This window comes from Garra rufa, unplaced genomic scaffold (assembly GCF_049309525.1).
Source record: "Garra rufa unplaced genomic scaffold, GarRuf1.0 hap1_unplaced_057, whole genome shotgun sequence".
Lineage (NCBI taxonomy): Eukaryota > Metazoa > Chordata > Actinopteri > Cypriniformes > Cyprinidae > Garra > Garra rufa.
In genome coordinates, this window is record NW_027394332.1 from 4,025 (window position 1) to 26,904 (window position 22,880).

General features: G+C 36.2%; 1 protein-coding gene across 1 annotated transcript; it reads right to left on the reverse strand.

The window, feature by feature from the left end:
- Positions 1-352: 352 nt before the first annotated feature.
- Positions 353-21,916, reverse strand: LOC141315918 (GTP-binding protein Di-Ras1). Its single transcript, XM_073832755.1, has 2 exons — positions 21,778-21,916; positions 353-1,382 (listed from the first exon to the last, which is right to left on the reverse strand). Exon 2 carries the CDS (start codon positions 1,345-1,347, stop codon positions 751-753), a length of 597 nt encoding a protein of 198 aa, XP_073688856.1. The 5' UTR covers positions 1,348-1,382; positions 21,778-21,916; the 3' UTR covers positions 353-750.
- Between the last annotated feature and the right edge of the window lie 964 nt (positions 21,917-22,880).

A 22,880-nucleotide genomic window follows, 5' to 3' on the forward strand; every position in this document is an offset into this window, starting at 1 on the left:
CACCCCAAAATGAAAAATCTGTCATTAATTACTCACCCTCATGTTGTTTCAAACCCATAAGACTTTTATCTTCTGAACACAAATTAAGATATTTTTGATGAAATCCAAGAGCGTGTCAGTTGCATTGCTGTCTATGCAGGATCAGAAAGCTCTAGGATTTCATCAAAAATATCTTAATTTGTGTTCTGAAGATGAACGAAGATCTAACAGGTTTGGAATGACATGAGGGTGAGTAATTCATTTTTGGGTGAACTATCCCTTTAAGATCATCAAAAGTAATCATCAAAATGTTATGAAGATACCAAATAAAAGTGTATTTTACACCTGTAACAGAGTATAAAGGGTGGGTTGACTATATAGTCATATAATTTCATACTGATGCTACTTCCTCAATGTTTGAATAAATATATAATTAATATAAAATAAAAAGACATGCATCATGAACTCAAAAAGGGCTGTGTGGCAACCGATTGCTGTCTGAATGTTTCTCAGATGTGAGAAATGGTGGCGATGCTCTGTAATAGGAACAGACAAGGCGATATGAACAGGCCAGTGCTTGTTAAGGCCAAGGACTGATGGTGAAGGATGAAATTTGAGATGTCAGAGTAAAATCCTTGTTAATAAGAATGAAATGTCAAATAACACCATCTCCGTTCATTTTTCCCTCCTCAGTTCCTTTCCTTTGTTATTTTATCACTCGGTATCTCTGCTTTATCTCACCCTGTCCCGGTTCTGGCTTTAACAAGCGCTCTACATGATGCTGCATTTCCCCTTCAGCTTGTCAGCCCTGCTTTGCTTCCCAGAACGCTTCCCATCGATGTTTAAACTCATGTTCCTCTTCTTCTCCAAGTTGAGAAGCTCCTGGAAAAGCTCAGTGACGTTGTGGTTAGTCTTAGCCGAAGTCTCCATGAAAGCGCACTTCCAGATCTTGGACTGGGCCTCTCCATCTTCGGTTTTCACTTCCCGTTGAGTCTCGTCGCTCTTGTTTCCCACGAGCATGATTGGGATGTTCTCTACGCTGCTTTTGATAGCGAGAATCTGCTGGTATATGGGCTTTAATTCTTCAAGGGATTGCTTACTAGTGATGGAGTAGACCAGGATGAATGCGTGACCCTTGGAGATGGACAGACGCTGCATGGCAGGAAACTGGTGGCTGCCGGTTGTGTCTGTGATCTGCAGGGTGCATACGCTCTTGTCACAGCTGATCACCTGCCGGTACGTGTCCTCCACTGTTGGGATGTAGGTGTCCCGGAAAGTGCCTTTCACAAAACGGAGCACCAGTGAGCTCTTTCCAACACCCCCTGCTCCAAACACCACCACACGGTAGTCGTTGCTCTGCTCGGGCATCTTGGGCCTTCAATTGCGCCACTCACTTTCTAGACCTAATGGAGGGAAAAGAAACATTTAGATGATTATGTATTGTATTGCCTGTAACAGGGGTTTTCAAACTATTTGATTTCAAAAATCACCAAATACACTCTAAAAAACAGTTTTCACTCATAAATTGTTATAAATTAACCAACAGTTACAAATTAATGGAATTATGCTACTGACACTACCAGTCAAAAGTTTTTGAACTGTAAAATTTTGAATGTTTTTTAAAGAAGTCACTTATGCTCACCATGCCTGCATTTATTTGATCCAAAGTACAGCAAAAACAGTAAAATTTTGAAATATTTTTACTATTTAAAATAACTGTTTTCTATCTGAACATATTTTAAAATGTATTTTATTCCTATGATTTCAAAGCTGAATTTTCAGCGTAATTACTCCAGTCTTAAGTGTCACATGATCCTTCAGAAATCATTGTAATATGCTGATTAGCTGTTCAAGATTATTTTTTATTATTATTATCAATATTTAAAACTGCTGAGTAAAATTTTATACTTTTGTATAAAACTTTTGTAACATTATACACTATACTATTCAAAAGCTTGGAGTGAGTATAATTAGTTGTTTTGTTTTTTGGGAAAGGAATGATAGAAATTACTACTTTTATTTAGCAAGGATGCTTTAAATTGATTAAACGTGATGATAAAGACATTTACAATCTTACAAAAGATTTCTATTTCAGATAAATGCTGTTCTTCTGAACTTTCTATCCATTAAAGAAAGCTGAAAAATTCTACTGTTTTCAACATAATAATAAATGTTTTTGGAGCAGCAAATTAGAATATTAGAATGATTTTCGCTTATGTTGTGAACTTTTTCTTCGAGACCAGGAGACGTTTTTGGATATCTTGAAGCAGAAGTTTCTCTTTATTGAGATACTAGCTGTGCGTCGGTGCAGTCATCAAAAGTCGTCTGACTAAGGCATATACATTACAGTTTATATACCTTTCCAGGGGGAGGGATACATAGAGGTGGCTAAACAAAGCATGCAAATGTGGTACAGATAATCAGCCATTACCAGAGTTTCCCCAGCCATGATCTCATTATCATAACAGTATCGTTCAAAGGTATAGGCGCTAATCCAATCAGTCTGACAGTATTGCCCATACCTTCACATTATCATATAGACAAAGGCATAGCTGTAGCTTGAGAACAAAAAGGTTAATGTCTCAAAAACCTGGTTTGCCTGATTTGATCTTCTTCGAATGTCATCATCTGTACCTCTAGAAGCTAAATAGAATGTACTTCGCTGTAGATTTTCCTGTGATGCTATGTCAGAACATAGGATCAGCATTTCTTAAATTTGTAATCCCACACTTATTTAAAATAAATATTTGAAATGTGTATTTGAAATATTCACAACAGTTTTCCCCTTTAGCTAGTAAAGGAAACAGATACTTATTATTTATTCATTTTAAATCATTAAGGCTGTCAAAAGAATAAAATACTGTAAATGTAATTAATATCAAGATTTATGACAAAGGTAAATGTGTTAAAAAAATTAATGAATCATATTTATGAATATTTTAAGGCGAGACACTGCAGGTGAATAGGGTAAAAAAATAACATCTTACTTAGCCAGTTGATTGATTACATTGTTAATTGCAAACATTTTTTGTATTACAAGTTTTCTAAAATGTTAGGCTTAAAAATGCAAATGAGGCATTATTTAATGAAATATACGCTAATTTGCATACATTTCTAGTTCAAAAATCGAAACACTGGATGAAGTCAGTTTCAAAAGTCTTGTTTAATTTTTTTTGACATATTAGAGTCAAAAGTTTTTAGATAGGGAATTTTGGGTATCACATTTTGTCACTCCACAATTCAGAAAAAAACTTCAGAACAGGCAGGAAACATATTTTTTACCATTTTTTGGAGAATAAAATGTATAAAATCAAGTGAATCCTATATGAACAAATCCCTCTGTAAAAACCTTCAGGATATAGACAGGAATAAAAATGTAAAGTTTGGTGTGTGTAAGTGTTACTGAAGTGGAGATCAGTGTGTAGAAGAAAAATCCCATTTTGAGAAAACATCCTTTAAAAATATGCATTGTAATAGAAATCTATTGAATAGATAAAATGCTATAAAAGAAACACTTAACAGTGTTTTTTGGATGTTTTCTTTCCACTAGTCTGAAAAAACACTTTATGAAAAACCAAAAAGCCCAAAATCTCAAACTTGATAGGTGCATACAAAAACAGCGTTTTTGCCTGCAGTGTCTCCCTTAAGTGAATATATTCACTTTAAAAAGCCCAAAATAAATACATTTTTGTTTCCAAAAAATGTTTTCACAAATCTTCCAGCATCCACATGTGGCCCCCTAAAATCTCTTGGTTCTATTTTTCACATTTTTTGATCCTCAAAAATCCCACTCCACAAAATTGTACATCAAACATCACATTTATTCTGATTGGTTGTGATTGTGTCACGTCACACTGTGTTTGGTGGGTATATAGAAAAAAATTGCTAGTGACTGGAAACACGTCATCACACATCCTATTTAAATTCATTACGCTTTAAACATTTATCATGATCATTATTTATTTACTGGATATTTATCTAATTCAAAACTACAGGTATGAAACACAAACACGTTTAGAGATGTTTCGCCCCTAGACAGGACTCAAGTGGCTTTTCTGAAGAAAGAGACATGAGCATTGTCATTCATCATGCTATTATGAAATCACAATGCACCTCATCATAATGTATCTGTGCTTTGCCCTCAGACACTCTCTCACTTTCGCTGCAGTTTATAGCAGTGCATTATTTATTGCCTCAGAGCCAAAACAATAATTCTAAACAGTTTTCCGCTCCTGAGCACCATTCAGATTGAAGCACTATGTTTCTGTCTGAGAGTAAAAGAGGTTTTAGATTTTTTTTAAATATGTGCAATTTAATGTTCTCATGAATAATTTAGCCAAGACACAGAGCATATGCATCAGCGTCAGAGAACCACAAACATAGAACACATATCGAATTGTGTATAGATTATGCAGAAGCAAGCAAGGACACAATTTCCAGGCTTTACACCGATTTCAACCTCAGTAATCAATACCTCAATTTCACACTAGCAGGCGAGGAATACTGAGAGACATTTCCAATGAAACTACTGCAAGTTTCTACTGAACTTCCATCAAAAAGTGCAGATTAACCTGGTATGTGCATCAGAGATACTATTCGCATGAAACTACGTTAGTATGTAGCACACATGACAGCATTATATGTCTCAGAAATCTGAAGCTGATTATAAAACAGCTTTTTACAATAAGCTAGCTGAGGAACACTACAGCTGAAGTGAAAAAAGTTTATTAATAAAGGCTCTTTAATTAGCATCTATGGTTTCATGAGGAATCTTTAAAGGAATAGTTCACCCAAAAATGAAAATTGTCTAAAAAGTTTATTCACTCTCAGATTTTGGGGTGATTTAGATCTAAGATCGCCACCCAGGATTTGGAATTTAGCAGTACTGTACATATCCACATGACTCCAGTGAAGATAAAAGGCAGTGTGTTTGTAGTCATTTTAACTTTAATCTGTTGCCACGTTATGGATGAGTCCATAATTCATAACAAAGCTTCCCCCAGTAAAAAAAAAAAAAAAGTCCCTTCCCATCTTATCCTCTCACAATAAAATTAACTGCGTTCTATTTAAATATATTTTAAAATGTATTTTATTCCTGTGATCAAAGCTAAATTTTCAGCATCATTACTCCATTCTTCAGTGTCACATGATCCTTCAGAAATCATTCTGATATGCTGATTTTCTGTTAAAGAAACATTTGTATTATTATTATCAATATTTAAAACAGTTGAGTAAATTGTTTTCACGATACTTTGATGAATAGAAAGATCCAAAGATCAGCATTTATCTGAAATAAAAAGCTTTTGTAACATTATACACTATACCATTCAAAAGCTTGAAGTCAGTATAATACTTTTTTTATAGAAATTAATACTTTTATTTAGCAAGGATGCTTTACATTGATCAAAGGTGATGATAAAGACATTAATAATGTTACAAAAGCTTTCGATTTCAAATAAATGCTCTTATTCTAAAAAATTCTATTCATCAAAGAAACCTGAAAACAATTCTACTCAGCTGGTTTTCAATATAATAATAAATGTTTTTTGAGCAGCAAATCAGAAAATTAAAATGATTTCTGAAAGATCATGTGACTGAAATAATGATAAAAAGTTATTTTAAATAGTAAAAATATTTCAAAATGTTACTGTTACTGTACTTTTGATCAAATAAATGCAGGCTTGGTGAGAAGAAGAGACTTTGAACATTAAAAATCTTACTGTTAAAAAACATCTGACTGGTAATATGTATAAAATGCTTTTGGACAGTTTTTCCTTACAGTACTTTTTTCTCTGCATATTTCTCTCCTGATTCATACAAAATTATAATTTTTTACTGGTGAAAGCAATTGTTATAGACAGAGGGCTCATATTTTATAACAAATACACAGCTTTTTACTTCATAAAATGTTAATTAATGGACCGGAGACACTTTGAACTCTCATTCTGATGGCACCCATTCACTGCAGAGGATCCATTGGTGAGCAAGTGATGTAATTCCTCAAAATCTATTCCAATGAAGAAACAAACTCATCAGGAGTTCTCAACTCTGGCTCTCGAGGTCCATTTTCCTGCAGAGTTTAGCTCCAACCCCAATCAAACACACCTGAACAAGCTAATCAAGCTCTTCATCATTACTAGAAAGTTACAGGCAGGTGAGTTTGATCAAGGTTGGAGGTAAACTCTGCAGGAAAGTGGACCTCAAGGGCCAGAGTTGAGAACCTCTGAAACTCATTTACATCAGTAAATTTAATTTTTGGGTGAACTGTCCCTTTAACATCTATTGAACCTTTCCATTGCACAAACCATTTATTGTGTGAGTGTAGTACTATAATGAAACATGTGTTGCATATTTTGTACAGTATTTAATGATTGTATACAAAAACTACACAGTGAAACTATCAATATCTTGTGTATGGGTGATCTAAATAGATGTCCATACAGTAATTTGTGATAAATGAGTTATTAGAGCTAAGCATTCTGCAAGTGCAAGGTTTCTTGAAAGATATTAAAGCTGGCATATCCAGAAAATCTGACTTTTTCCATTTTTAAGTGCTACAAACGAGTCCCCTGTGCATCTACTGTACCAACCCAGAAAATGTGAAAAAGGACAACCCAGTAACTTTTTGGTAAGCCTTGTTCTACAAGCTTGTGAAAAAAACGAGAGTGTCAGATTTCACTCCCCTGGTGACATATGAAGGGGATCTTAATATAATATTACCGCCCCCTAATCTGCCTGTTTCCACCAACGGCGCTGTCATTGTGTTTTCACAAGCGACAACGGTGTACTAGTTCTAATGCCATGGCAAAAGTTTGCGCAAAGCATGCTAACTGTTCTGTCATTGGCTGCACAGACGAGCACAGAACACTATTTAGAGTCCCAGCCTCAGAGGAGACAAAAGAGCAGTGGATTTATTGATTTATTTACTGTATATTATGCTACTGCCACACAGATCTAATATAAACATGCAATTTCTCTCCCAACTGTTTACCTTCACAGACATAACCGAGTGTTTTTGAGTGTTTGAACATAAAGTTATGTGTGTGTATTTGACAGTTTAAGCGCAATAAGACATGAAAGAGAACTTAGTTTAGTACTCACATGCCGCTCGAATGAGAGCGTTCAGAAACTTCAAGCGGCAACCTCCCGCTCTCTCTATTGAAACCAACACGGAAGTGGCTTAAACTGCAATTCATCGACTGTCCGCTAGAGACTGGCTACAAAAGGGATTCAATCCCATAGACACCCCATGTTAAAATGCCCAAATTTACAGCAGAAAAAAATATGTTTACAGTCTGGTACAAAAAGTGGTTTTGGTCTATATAGCTAATTTCGCCCTTCATGTCAACTGTGAGGGGGGTTAATTTTTTTATAACTCATCCATTTAAGTTATATTGAGCCTTATGGTGCGTTCACACCGGACGCGACTTGCGCGGAAAAAACGCGCTAATCGCGTGTAGTTGAACGCTTGAACATTATAGTTTACTCGCGCCACTCGCGCCACTCGCGTGACATTTTCTTCACAACAGACGCGAATTCGCGTCATGGGAGGGGCTTCTGCCACTCGTCAGCGGGAAAGTAGTTGTAAAATAGGTGAATGAGCTCAATCTGCCAGCTTTAGCTTGCTTGTAGTCTCAATATGTATGTATATGTAGGTCAAATTGAGTAAAGAGCGTTTTTTAAAACTAACCAGATTGTCCGACCTCTTCACTCACTTTCTTCCTAGCAAGATCCTTTTTATTCCTGTTTCTACAAAAGTCCAAAGATGTATCGTACAGCTCCGAGGAACCACAGACAGCAACGGTGATTTTGTCCGCCATTGTTGTTTCGGATTTCTGCCTCCGTCACTACTAGAGCAAGCTCCTGATTGGTTAACGCGGCGCGGATTTTCGACAAAGTTCAGATTTTTGAACTCGCACGTTTTGCGCGATTCGCGCGAATGGCGCGGCAATCGCTTGAAACGCTCAATGCGCGCCGCTTCATTCATGCTATTCGCGCGTTTCGCGCCGCCTCATTCGCACGTTTCGCGCCGCAGGATGGCTATTCGCGTCTTTGCATTGACTTAACATGTAAATCACTCGCGCTTGCCGCTTCATTCGCATCCGGTGTGAACGCACCATTAAAGTTCTGCATAATTAAGGGTGTGGCCACTTGAGTGACAGGGGGATTGCCGCTGCTGTCACCATTGTCGCGCTAGGCGGGTGTGGTTTCAGCAACCAGCTCCACCCATGTTCCGCCTCTTTGCCCAAGATGGCAACGGCTGAATCGCTCTTAAGAAACCTACGGATGACGTCACGGACACTACGTCCATATTTTTTACAGTCTATGAGAAAACTGTATATCAGAAGTTTAAACCGATATGGCTTTAAAAACGCATGACTTTAGCATGATATACATGATAATCAAAACCAAACAGATGTTTTTGGCAGAGTATCTGAGCTATGAGCTGTAAAGGCCCTATTCTAGAAAAGGGGGTGGGGAGCAGCAGCTCATTTGCATTTAAAGAGACAGACATGAAAACAGCATGTTTCTGCTTCCACTCAAAATAGGTATTTTCAAAATGATATAATAAATTATCTGTGGGGTATTTTGAGCTGAAACTTCACCAACACATTCTGGGGACACCTGAGACTAATATTACATATTGTAACAAGGTGCATAATTAGTCTCTAGAGTTGGGGTACTCGGACTTGTACTCGGACTCGAGTCCGGTCTCGAGTACAATTTTTAGCGGACTCGGACTTGTCACGGACTCGGATGCATTTTGACTCGGACTTGACTCGGACTCGAGCTTTTCGGACTCGGGAATTATTGCCGAGTCCAGCCGAGTCCAGGGACAGTTGATGGAAATTTCACTGACTCGATGCATTATTACGAAAGTGACATTCAGTATTATTGGCATGTGTTTTAAAGTCTTGCCGGTACTTGAAAGCCTGCCTCTCAGTCAGCGCACAATGCTGAATTAAACTCTTTCTCTATTGCTACACACTTACACGAAAGGTAATGTCAAAATGCATCGTCTTGGAGAGCATTCATGTAAATGCTATCGGTTTTGTGTTGAGTTAGAAATACAGATGTGTCAAAATATATGATCTGTGCGTCCGGTCTTAAAGCGACAGCAGTGTAAACCTGCCACAGACTGCGTCATAATCAAACAACAAAATAAAAAGAGAAAATCACTCACTGCTCTTGATTGAAGCAGTTTAGCAATTTTAATAAGAATCATCTATATTTATTATATACGGTGAAGATTGTAGAGAGTTTTATTTTTACATTTATTACTTCATTAAATGTTTGTAGTACACTATTTCTGTGGTATACTTTACTATATAGATCAATCTGAAAAACGTATAAAACTATTTCATTTGTATTTTGATTATTATATTTATTTATGCTTTTGCTTGTAATTAATTATTAGACTGTTTATTTTCCTTCAGTAAGCTTGAGAATGTTTTACTTACTTACTTGGGTGTGCATTATTTTCTAATAATTCAATGGCCCGTTGTCAATAGACCAATTTGGAGTAGACGTTACAGTTATGTCAGTAAAAAAATACTATTTAAACCTATAACATTTTACATTTACCTATTTTATCTCAGAATTCAGAATTTTTTTATGTCGTTTATATGTTGTATTTAAGACTTTAGAACTCAATTTAACGCAGCAATAGCAAGTTTGTCAGTTCTGAGGGAAAAAATAAACTCATGACTTTAGCTGAGAGGAAAAGGGAGAATGTATTTTCTTATCAGAATTGTGAGATATAATCTCGAAATTGAGAAAATAAAGTCAGAATTTTATTCTTTTATTCCATGACTTCCATGTCATTAACCCTCACAGCCTCATTTTCATCTAAGAAAAATATGTCACTAGCTGTCCATCTCTTCACCTACCCCTCCCTTTATCACAGATTCATTCTTTTACTCGTAGGTACAGTCCTGTCCTTCCCTTATAATTCCCACATTGTCCTTCCCACATTCTAAAAGCTGTTTCACTCTGAAATATGTCATAATATCAAGTCAGTCATAACTTCTGTTACATGACTTTAAGTTTGCTGAGCAGGACACTAATGAGATGGTGTGAAATAAAAAAATCAAAATGGCAATATGCAACAGAGGTTTCCTTTTGTTACATTTAAATTGTCATTGCCTTATTGTAGTTGTACAAATTAAAACAAGGTTAAGATACTGACAAACAGTAGTTTTTAGTTGGACTCGGTCGGACTCGACTCGGACTCGACCCATTTGGACTCGGACTTGAGTCCGACTCGCCCCATTTTGGACTCGGACTTGACTCGGACTCGACTGGTTAAAGACTCGGACTCGACTCGGACTCGACTTACGTGGACTCGACCCAACACTATTAGTCTCTTTTAATGCACAATTCAATGTCATTGAACAGCCTGTTAGTGATGACTGTTTTTTGTCAAATTCTTTTTTGACATCAGTGTTCTGAAATTAGTGCCAAAGTTATTAACCTATGTGAAACCAACAATGTCTCTCAAAGCTGGCTTCTGACCAAAAATGCTTCATATTTTCATCCAGCTTTATGACACCAGACTACTTGCACTCAGGGCTTAAAGTGCAGCGACATGCTTGGCAGGGTGCAGCAATCCCAACAGCAGTCAAGCTCTCATCTGAGAGAAACCCTGGTGCCTCTCCCCCTCTCTCTAACACCCTGCGCGCTGTCAAATCAATGAGCAGAGGACACTGAGCCTTTGATCAATGCTGGTGTCTGCGGATTTCAGGCCTCTGACAGGCTGGTGCCCCCCTCTCGCCCCTCTTAAGGTGTCACAGTTGTTTCTGTGCTGTGATTGATGTCAATCTCCCTTGGAGTGCTGTGTTATCTATTCTATAAGTCCCTCGCGGAAGGACCGGAGAGCCGCTGAGCTTATTAATGCTGTTACAGCGTCTCGCTACTCCAGCCAAACTCTATTATAGATTAAGTTTGGCACGAGGAGAGATTATAATGCATGTCCCTCATTCAAGGTTCTCCCGAGCTCTCTCACGGCAATGTGCTGATGCTGCCAGATTTGGGAATGACCTTGCTTTTACCGAAGTGAATGTGGAATATATCACTCAGACATTAGGATTCGAAAGGTAATGTTTGCTGAATAGCACACGGGCACCGAGCCACGTACTCTTAAACAATCACAGTAAATGGAAATGCGGGCTCAGTATGCTGGCGGGTCTGTTTGTGAACCACACAATGCAGTGCCATGCATACAGAAGTCGGAAACAACAGTATATAGACAAATGACCCTATTTGCTTTCATTGCTTATTGTGAGTGAATCATTAGTGCATGCTAGTCCAAAGAAATTAAAAGTTCTTGAATCAATATGTAATAATTTACTGTTGTTTTGAACAACTTTCCTTTTCTGCTGATATCACATAGGTCTCGCTGGACAATGTTTACTAATAGGTAAAGAGCTATTTAGGAGCTATTTAAATAAATTTGGTCTGGGCAAGCGGTCAAGTTTACCCTCTTGTTGGTACATGCTGTGATTACACTTTCTAAATCCAAAAGGCATCTCTCTTAACTGATGTCATTCAATTTTATATTGTAGAAGAAAAAGGTTGTGAACCAGTGTGCGAATTGCTGAATTTGAATTAAATTGTAACTGAAGTAGCAAGGAGGATTCAGAATTGCAGTTTGTAAATCAAAAAAATTTAGTCAAATTAAAACAAACTTAAAGACTTTAAGACTTTTCCAGTAAACCTTTTCCTAGTTGAAATCTGTAGCTAAAAATATCAGTGTAACACAATAATTAGTTCTTGAAGCAATTATTAAATATTTTGTGAGGGTTACTATATTTAGTAGACATGCAGTAGACTTATAATGTTAAGAGAGTTTCAGAGTTTCATGTGCCAAAGTGTTTAAAAAAACTAAAAGAACTTCATACTGTTGATTTTTTTCTACATCAAAAATTTCACATCTAATTCATTGTTCTACTTGCCAGTTCTTCGTAATTGTGAAATTTACTAGCAATTTCTGAGTAAAAGTTTTGTTTCCACACATTTTTTTTTCAGTGTAAATTCATAGCTTTCAGTCACATGACTGGTTTGAAGACCTGGAGGGCAAAACATCTACCTCCTAAAAGAAAAAAACAATCATATGTGAACTAAATGCAAGTTTTGGCCATTTGCAATCCATATTAAGCAATCACAGCAAATTTTTTATGACTAAACAGTGTGAGACACACACTGAAAAACACTTAAAGTGCCTTAAAACAGTGATCTGAAGATCAAATTCAGTACATGCCTTATTAATAATGTATACTTGTTCATCAAATGAATATCGCTTTTGTAATCGTGCTGATAATCTGAGAAAAATGTCACTCTTCGTGTGATAAAAACTATATCAGATGATACAGTTGAGCTCAAAAGTTTACCTTGCAGAATCTGCTAAATGTTAATTATTTTACCAAAATAATAAGAATCATACAAAATGTGTTATTTTTTGTACTGACCTGAATAAGATATTTCAAATAAAAGATGTTCACATATTGTCCACAAAAAAATAGTTGAATTTATAAAAATTACCCCGTTAAAAAGTTTACATACACTTAATTCTCCATACCTTGTTGTTACCTGAATGATCCACAGCTGTTTTTTTAGTGATATTTGTTCATGAGTCCCATTGGATTCCACAGGACGCCCATCAGGCCGAGTCCATTAGCCTGAGTCTGCTCTAATCTGAGTGAGAAGCTTTGCAGCATAATATACTGTCTAAAGAGCTGCTTTCTCTTTATCAGTCAAACCAGGCTTTCACTCTGCCATAAATGGCAGTGCCTTTGTCATATCCCCATGGATACCAATATTCTATTGATGAAGAAAAAAAGATTTTGGGTTCAGAAATTACTCTTATTCTGTGGGAATCAGATATGCCTCACTTTACTGCATACTAAAGACACTGACAGGAGATGGAGAGGCATCTGCATGCACACATTAGTGTTCACGGGCTGTGTGCACGCTGAGTCTGAGACCAATGTCAGTGACAGTGTTCTGGGAAATCAAACTTGGGTGTAAGTGGTGTTGTATGCACAGACTGAAAGAGAAAGGGAGAGTGGGATGAATAGGAAGAGGGAGGGGTACGGAAATGGAAAAAATAGCCTTGGTGCCATTAAGTGCATGACTTATGACTTATTATGTCATTATCTATTTCTTGTGGAGGAAATAAAAGGTGGTTTTTGAAACTGTGATCAAAATTGATATTTCTAAACAATAACCAATTCAAACAAAAAAGGGGAAGAAACAATCAATGAGTATACATATAAAAATACAGGAAGTGTTTCAATTGGTTGCTGCTCAGATATAACATCCAAATGCATTGCAGTAACGAAGAAATTCATCCTATAAAAGATTTTTTTTCAATTTAATAGAATTTAAAGGGATAGTTACCCAGAAATGACATTTTCGAAAATTCTGTTAGATATAATCTCAAGGGGAAAAAAGGAAGAATTGTGAAATAAAAGATCGCAGTTATCTTTTTTGTTTTTATTCTGTGGCAAAAACAGGCTTCGATACAAACCTGTATGACTTTCTCTTTCTTTCAAAATATCTTAATTTGTGTTCCATAGAAAAAAATAAAGTCATACAGGTTTGGAATGACATGAGGGTAAATAAATACTGACAAAATTGTCATTTATTTAGGTGATCTATCTGTTTAAATCTTTTATTTAAATAACACTCACACAGTTATTATTGTACTAGAAATCACTGATGGATCTTTATGCCACAGATGTGTGTTTGTGTACAGTGTTTACAGTATAGCAGCAAAAAAATTGGACTCATAAGGGGAGCAGGGCTACAGCCTAAAAATACCCCATATACCATCTGCCATCTCTCTGCGCCAAATGTTGCTGGATTAGCCCAGACTCAATCATTCAGCTGTGCAGGGGCATGAGAAAATGCTGTCTAGATCAAAAACAGAGTTGTAAATAAATACTGGCCAGACTAAATCTAACACTCACCTTCGCAGCAGTCAGTTAGGCCTGAACTGAATCTATTAATTAATCATGGAAATTTTCAATACATGTCAAAAATCATTATTTATGCATACGCTGACAGCAAAATTAATCCAATATTTTAAGCATATTTTAATAAACATTTAACATGCTAGATTCCAAAATCTATTTTTTGTTTATACAATGAAAATCAATAAAGTTTGAAATACTATAACACTGGACTTAGGGCTGTCACTAATGATTAATTTGGTAATCAAGTAATCGGTCAGTTATTCCAATGATTGATCAAGTAATCGGATAACTATCATTTTTTGAGGTAATAAAAATAGACCTAAGCAAAAATAGCCTTTGAAATTGCTTTAAATACATACATAATAGCAATGAAGCAAATTATAACTAGTTCAAATGAAGTATGAAAGGCAATAATCATATAGTTTTATTGAACAAAAATGTTAAATTACATAACATATTATAAACAATAGAGCTGATGTACTGCAGAGGGCGCCAACGTCCTCACGATTGTTTTTACACTTTCTGCGATCTAATCCTTATTTAATACTGACTAAACAACATGTAATGCAAATGTCCACTTATTCTTTAATATTTAGCTATTTCTTTATGACAGAAATGCTATAGCCACTATCATTTCTTGAATATGTGAACACCAAAACGTATGAACTCACAATGAAGGTTGAAACTTTTATTTTGAAATCGCGATGAACAGTTTGCATATTGAGAAAGATATTAATGTATTCTCGTGTGTTTGCGTAGGTTTACAAATGATTACCTTACAAATCTGATGAAATGGCACACGTTGCGTTACCAGCTGAACGTTATAGTAAACACAATAAACTCACAACAATATGCAGAGATGGAGTTTGAGACGCTCTACTTGAACCTACACGCACATAAATAAAAAAGCGCATATATTAAAACTGCATTGCATATAACGTTATTTATTTAATTGAAACGCATTGTTTGTGAAATTACAATAGCATTATGATTTATTATGATTTTAAAGGGGTTTAATAGTTTTTGCAGCCTTGAAAAATGGTCTAATAATGCAATTTACGGATTCTAGTCCGTGGAATACACCACTTCCGGTATTTTGCCGGTTACTGGACAGGAGCAAAATGCAATTGAGGATTTTTTTTTAAATCGAGTACTCAATTAAATTGTGACAACCCTAATTGGACTGCACTAATTTTCATTGTATGGACAAAAATATCTTTATTGTATATTATAAATATACAAGTGTTGGTGGCACCGAACGTAAACAATGACACTGAACCGAAGGAAACTTGCATATTTTGCTAATTATTGCTGCTGAAAAGGGTCCGTTATTGTTATGTTTGGGCTGTATTAATCGGTCAGACCGGGAAAAACATTTGGCATACTATAGACTGCCAAAAGTTATGATAAATCAAGTAGAAGAGTGCAAAAAAACTGTCCGAGGAACAAAGGGCATTTCTGTTTGGCCAAACTGAACCAGGATTTCCAGGGCAAGAATCTTTTCATTTCCGGTCAGGTAAGTGAAATATTAGCATTTCTGTTTGGCCAAACTGAACCAGGATTTCCAGGGCAAGAATCTTTTCATTTCCGGTCAGGTAAGTGAAATATTAGGCTAATATCTTAATTGGTATCTTTACCACCTATAAACTTTAGTTTGTCAAAATATTGTGCCATTTCCTGCTTACTAAGTATTTCTCTATACGATTTAGCAGCTTCCACACATTGTTTTTATGGTTTAGACAGCATTCTTATCAGAACAATGTATTCTGTTGTACATTAATTGTGCAATGCTGTTGTTTACATCCGAGTATCGCCAATATGGCCGTGCATCCGAGTAACTGACCAAATCATGATGTAAATGCAAACCCTCTATAAATATTTTTGTATTCCACAAAAGAAAGAAAGTCATACAGTTTTGGAATCACATGATAAATAATGACAGAAACTATTCCTTTAAATAATTCACCACAGTAACAAGACAATAGCATTGCAAAAGACAGCAAGAAAGTATCATTAAAATCATTAAAAGTAACAACAAGCAACTAAAAATAAAAAATTAAATACATGTTAACAAGATACCTGACACCATAATGTGACTCTCTAACCTCATGAACTCAGAACAAATGATTATACATGACAGCTACAGCTGACTGGCTAATCGCTCTGTTGCATTTTACCTTACCATAAGTGTTCTGCAGTTTTACTGTGTCCCTGCCAGCATTGCAAGAAGCATCGCTTGTCGATCAGTCCGTCAAACAGATTGCTCCTCTGTGGACTGGGCTTAGAGGCTAATCATTGCGCTTTACCTCGTCTGTCTGCTGGATGTGCTTCCAGTGACCCAATTCAAAGGATTTAAAACTCCCAGCATGCATGCACGCCACAAAGGAAAGCTCTATTGATACAAGGCCGCAGCTGAGGGACGGAGTGCGTGAAGGTCTGATATATTAGCTAAGAGATCATGTGAGATCTTTGAATTAGATAAAGACCACTGTAAACTGCAGTTTATCCTGAGATGATAGAATATGTTCTTGAGAGGCTTTGTGCTTAAATCCTTTATACTGGCCTATGCACTGGCAGACAACTTGCATCTTAAAAGCTTAATACTGAGACTTACATTCAAACATATGCTCAGCTTTTACAAAGCCTTAGGGTGTATAGAGCTAAATCAAATGCATGGATTGTCCTCCACAAATAAACCTGATTGATTGCAAATGACTTGGGGTTGCTGCCCGGGAACTTGAACATGCATTTGGCCTTCGGTTAGACCCATTGCTTAGTACCTTAGCTGCTATACCTCGAATTCATTGTTAATAATATTGCAGCTCGCAAGTCAGGAATTTTCTCGGCTTAACTGGTGAGGTTAAGTGGGTGGTAAATGTCTGTGAGTTTACATACTTAATCAGTTAATCTTAAATGATTAGCATGCTTATTAAATTCATCATGAACATTTTATATCTTCAGGGATAATTGCAGTCTTTGTGAAACAGTCAATGGCTTGATCTCTCTCCTTTGAGCTACATCTATCTTCCAGGTAAACGTTTAATATATTAATAATATATTATTTTTGTTTTCTTTGGAAACAAAAAGTATTCTCATAGCTTCATAACATTATAGCTGAATCACTGAGTCATCAGAGAGTATTTTACGATGTCCTTACTACCTTTCTGGTCCTTGAACATTGTAATTACACTACTGTCTATGCATGGTCAAAAATATCTTAATTTGTGTTCTGAAGATGAACAAAGGTCTTACAGGTTTGGAACGACATGAGGGTGAGTAATTAATTACATAAATTTCATTTTTGGTTGAACTATGTCTTTAAGCGTTGCATCATGACATATTGTTGATGCACAAATCCATATCAAATTTATCATTTAATTACACAGTCTATATTACAGTTTGCTCTGAAAACAACTGAACCATTAATTTCCTTGTTTAAATCATAAAGGAGGTTGTGGCAACTCAGTAACTTAAGTTTTCTTACATTCTGCATCTGTCAGTGAGTGCACACAGAAGCAAAGCTTCATGTTGCTGGACTAAAAGAAGCAAACATCTTGTCAAACTGCAGTCCAAGCCAGGCTGTGCTCTTAAGTGCCCTGCGCACTATAAGCTCCTGCAAGACTGTCTCTGCCTGAGCTCAGAGTTTTTAGGAACAGCAGAGAGACCAATCTGTCACTATAGATTTCTAAGAGAGAAGACCAGGCCTAATCTAAAATAAACCCACCAGGATAACACCTGACCCCCTCAATACTAGGGATGGGTATCGTTAAGGTTTTAACGGTATTACTACTTCTATTGATACCACTTATCGATTCGGTACTTTAACGGTACTCTTATCGGTACTTTTTGTTGTGTTTTTAATTAAAGAACTGAAACAAATTGAGAACAGAAATAACAACACTTTATTTTTTAAATGTAAAATAATTATCTATAGCTTAGCAAACACCAATGTTTGAGCAAATAACTGTTACACAAACAAAACCAATGATTATAAAACAAATAAATAAACACAATTTTCTTGTAAATGAATATACAATGATGATTTAACTACAAATTAATTTTTAGGTAAGCTCTGCTCTATAATGTCTTAGCATAGTTTATTATTATTTATCTATTTGTAAAAGCAGTAGGCCTACTATAAAGGCATTTTAATGTTTCATATTTATTTAGGCTACTGCATAAAAAATATTCTAAATATTTAGCCTATATGTAGGCTATATGTATCTGAATGTGTGTTTATTAAATTATTAACATTATAATACTGATTTAGAGAGACCTTATGTGATGTTTATGTCGTTATTTTAACATAGCATGCATACCTGAGGAAAACTTTGCATTTCTGCACATAATGCACTTTGGCTAGATGTTTTGATAAATTGCTTGTGTTTCCGCCTTTACAAGCAAAAATCTTGTTGCACTTGTTGCAACGAGCATTGTCCGTGTTCACACGGGTAAAGTGTAACCATACTTTAAATCGTTCGGCGCTCTCCGCCATTGTCACTCTATAAGCGCGAGCTCTCTCGTGTTGTGTGCGCACGAGCTCTGTGTACTGCAGAACAGACTACATTTCGTGCGTGAGATTGCGAATAACGGCGAAAAACGAATATTATCGGAAATTACAAAAGGCTGGTCAGGTAAAATATGCTAGGTAATGTTTATTTAGCAATAATAAATAGGACATTTATTTTTTTTAATTTCTCCAGTACCGACAGCAGAACCGTTAACGTCAGAGCTTATCGATACTTTGGTCTTTTGTAATTTGGCACCGGGACCAATAAAGTACCGGGTTTCGGTACCCATCCCTGCTCAATACAGCAACTCACACTCTTAAAAGTGCACTCAGTACCCAATACCATTATATAGTGCACAATTTGAGGGGACATCCATAGTCAGCACTATCAAGTGCACTCATTTAATCCCACAATGCACCTTAATGCTGAGTGAACAACCAATGTAGACTCAACAGCTAGCTACTAAAACAGGGGTCTCAGCTCTGGCCCTTGAGGTCAGCTTTTCTGTATAGTTTAGCTCTAACTCTAATCAAACACACCTGAACAAGCTAATCAAGGCCTTTAGGATTACTAGAAATTTATCCACCTTTTTCTTCAATGTGGAAGCCTATGGGTGAGACTTCCGGTTCATTATCCACTGTAGGGAAATAACGAGAACAACAACAACAACATGCAGTAAACGGTAAAACTGTTTGCACTACAAACCAGTGTACTCATAATTAAGATAATACATTAAAATAATATGGTAAGACACCAATTTGCATGATCAAGCAGCAAAACAAGCTCTTTTGTTGAGCTATAAATAGCTGGACGCGGATGAGCCCGGAAGCCAGACCCATAAAATGTGAAGAAAAAGGTGGATGTAAGTTTGATCAATTTGACTTATTCAGATGATTATATTAGTGGAGTAATGTAATGTAGGGAATAGTGAATGTTTGGGAGATTTCATATACATCCTAAGTTATTGTTTATCTCTTATTTGGCCCAATAGTACCAGCCGTTTTGGACTTCACAGTGACATTTACTGGCATGCATGCATTAAAGGATTAGTTTACTCCTGAATTAAAATTTCCTGATAATTTACTTTTTTTAATTTACTCAAAAAGAAATTTTTGAGGAAAACATTCCACTTCAGTGGAGACCAATGGGTTGAAGATCCAAATTTAAGTTGCATTGCAGCTTCACGATCCTAGCTGAGGAATAAGAGTCTAGTCTAGAGTCTAGATAGTGAAACTATCAGTCATTTTCTAAAAACAAAAAACACTTTTTTACTTTTTAACCACAATTGCTCATCTTGCACTAGCTCTGGGTTGCGTGTCAACTTCACACATTACATAATCACGTTGGAAAGGTCATGCGCGGTTAGTTCTTCATCTGTATACTTTGTTTCAAAAAGGTAGGGTAGGGCGAAAAACATTTTCTTCACCAATTTCAAAATCATCCGACATAGTTGTTTTCTTTTATTTTTAAAGGGCATTTGACTTTCTGTGGATGTTCACTTAGTAAAAACTGGTTCACTACATCACGCGTGACCTTACCAATGTGATTAATACGTGAAGTTGTTTTTTTAATAAAATGACCGATTGTTTTGCTAGATAAGACCCTTATTCCTCTGCTGGGATCGTGTAGAGCCCTTAGAAGCTCTATTGAAACTGCAATTTGAACCTTCAACCCATTGATCCCCATTGAAGTCCACTATGGAGAAAAATCCTGCAATGTTTTCACTAAAAACCTCTTTCTTTTCAACTGAAGAAAGAAAGACATGAACAACTCGGATGACATAGGGGTGAGTAAATTTTGTAAATTTTAATTTTGGAGTGAACTAATCCCTTAAAAGTTTGTGAATTGTGGATGCATTGCACCAAGCCTCTTTTTTTTGTTAAAATGGCTTTACTAAAATAATATTCCATTGATTAACAACCTCTGAGCTCACAGCAAGTCTGTCGTTAAAGGTTTATAAGTTATCATTAAAATTTCCCTATGGAGAAAATGAATCAAATTTAATTCCATAACCCAACTGTTGCACTCTATTGCAGGACTGGTCATGTGATGCCATCAGTCCATGAGGAGCAACCCCCTCCATGTAAAACCAACAAAACTTTTTTCTAGAAAACAAATGTTACTGTATACCGAAGCATCATAACGTATTTATTTATCTGCAAAACTTTTAGTAAATAACAACCCTATTGAATCCCGTTAAAGCATAGGCCAGATGAGGTGAGGATGTCTAAAAGGCTTTAAACATAACTACTATTACTACTTCTGTTACTAATAAAAGCATAGGCTACTGGAAAAGTGCTTCGCCCTTTTCCCATTCAGCTGGTTCCAGTATTCTATTATTGCCTCTGGAGCAGTACTAAAAACTGATGCATGCCTGTGAATTAGTCTCCATATAAATTGCTGCATTAGATTCCATTATGAGCGCAGCCTGCATCATCTTCCGCAACAAGACTACCATGAGGGTCATGCATTGGCTCTATACGATGATATATTATTATACTAATGCACCCAAGACGACGTCAGCAGCGTGCGGATCCTCTTTCTCAATGTTCACGTTGCACAACCAAATCAGACTCCTTAGCCCACTATAGCCATACGTCCAGTCGTTTAGTCATCAAAAATCTCAGTATCATTGCATAAAAGGTTTTTAATGATCTAAAGTGAGATTAACACACATATATTTATAATTAAATGGATGGCTGATTCTGGACATGTGCTGGTTCACTGTTTGTCGCACACACTCGTACATTGATCAAACACTGAAAATGTATATGCTACGTTATGTAGAAGCCCTACCGCGTGTAGATGGAAATCCCAACGGTCTCGAAGACTGCAGACAGTTTGCACCCATGTATCTTTTACATTTTATATCATCATGAGGCCGGTTGTTGGACAGAGGAGTAAACTATGAGTTCAGCATCACCATATCATACGCAGCCCGTTTCATTCATAAAGAAGCGACTCTCCATAGCACTGGTGGCGCGGCGATTCACATGCCTTCTTCTTTCGGCTATATGTAGGTAAAGCCCCGTTTTATTTCGAAGCGTGTTCCGTTTTTTAACATTGTACTGTTTGTTGTTAAAGCAAATGCCATCATGACAGTTGTGGTCAGTGCCGCTAACGCATGATTTCCACACAAAACAGAAAATGCTGCAAGTATTTAGGAGTCAAAGACTAACTGAAATCTGTGTTAACGCTCGTCCGGGTTGCTTATGCTCTGCACTACAGAAAAAATAAAAAGACACAATATAGCAAAGGCACTACATGAATGAATTGATTTCAAACGTCGGCGCGCAATTCGACTCACCTACCTGAACTTAACGTATCCCGTGACTGATCTTTGACTGACAGCACAGATGAATGGCAGCCTGCGCTAATAAGGTACTAAAGCATTTTAGACTAATAATAAAGACGTGATAGAGTCCAATCTCAACGGCAGTCCTCTCTCTCCCTCTCTCTGTATCGCACTCACTCATATACACACACACACACACACACACACACACACACACACACACACCCTCCTCCTCAGAATCTCCACTTGCTTCAGTTAGAAGGTGGGAGATTTTTAACATATTGCCTACAGGAGGTGAACAAAATAACAGAAGTACCTTGCAAAACAGAATAATGCAAACTATTCTGGTAATTCAGTACAATTAAATATGGAATTGTTAGATTTAAAGCATCGAAACTCAAAATGTTAGATGTTTCATAACATAAAAATGTAAATATAAAATGTGTAGGCTATACACAAGTCAAAAGTTTTTGAACACAAGATTTTTTATGTTTTTTAAAGAATTCTCTTCTGCTCACCAAGCCTGCATTTATTTGATCCAAAATACAGCAAAAACAGTAATATTATTAAATATTTTTACTATTTAAAATAACTGCTTTCTGTTTGAATATGCTTTAAAATGCAATTCATTCTTGTGATTAAAGATACATTTTTTGCATCATTTCTCCAGTCTTCAGTGTCACACGATCCTTCAGAAATCATTCTAATGTGCTGATTTGCTGTTCAAGAAACATTTTTTATTAGTATTAGTATTATCAATATTTAAAGAGTTTAGTAAATATTTTTCAGGGTGCTTTGATGAATAGAAAGATCCAAAGATCGGCATTTTTCTAAAATAAAAAGCCTTTGTAATATTATGCACTACCATTAAAAAGCTTGGAGTCATTATAATTTTGGGGAAATAAATGGTAGAAATTAATACTTTTATTTAGCAAGGATGCTTTAAATTGATTAAAATTGATGATAAAGACATTTATAATGTTACAAAAACATTCTATTTCAGATAAATGCTGTTCTTCTGAACATTTTATACTTCAAAGAAACCTGAAAAATTCGACTCAGCTGTTTTCAACAGCAATAATAGTTTTTTTGAGCAGCAAATCAGAATATTATAATCAT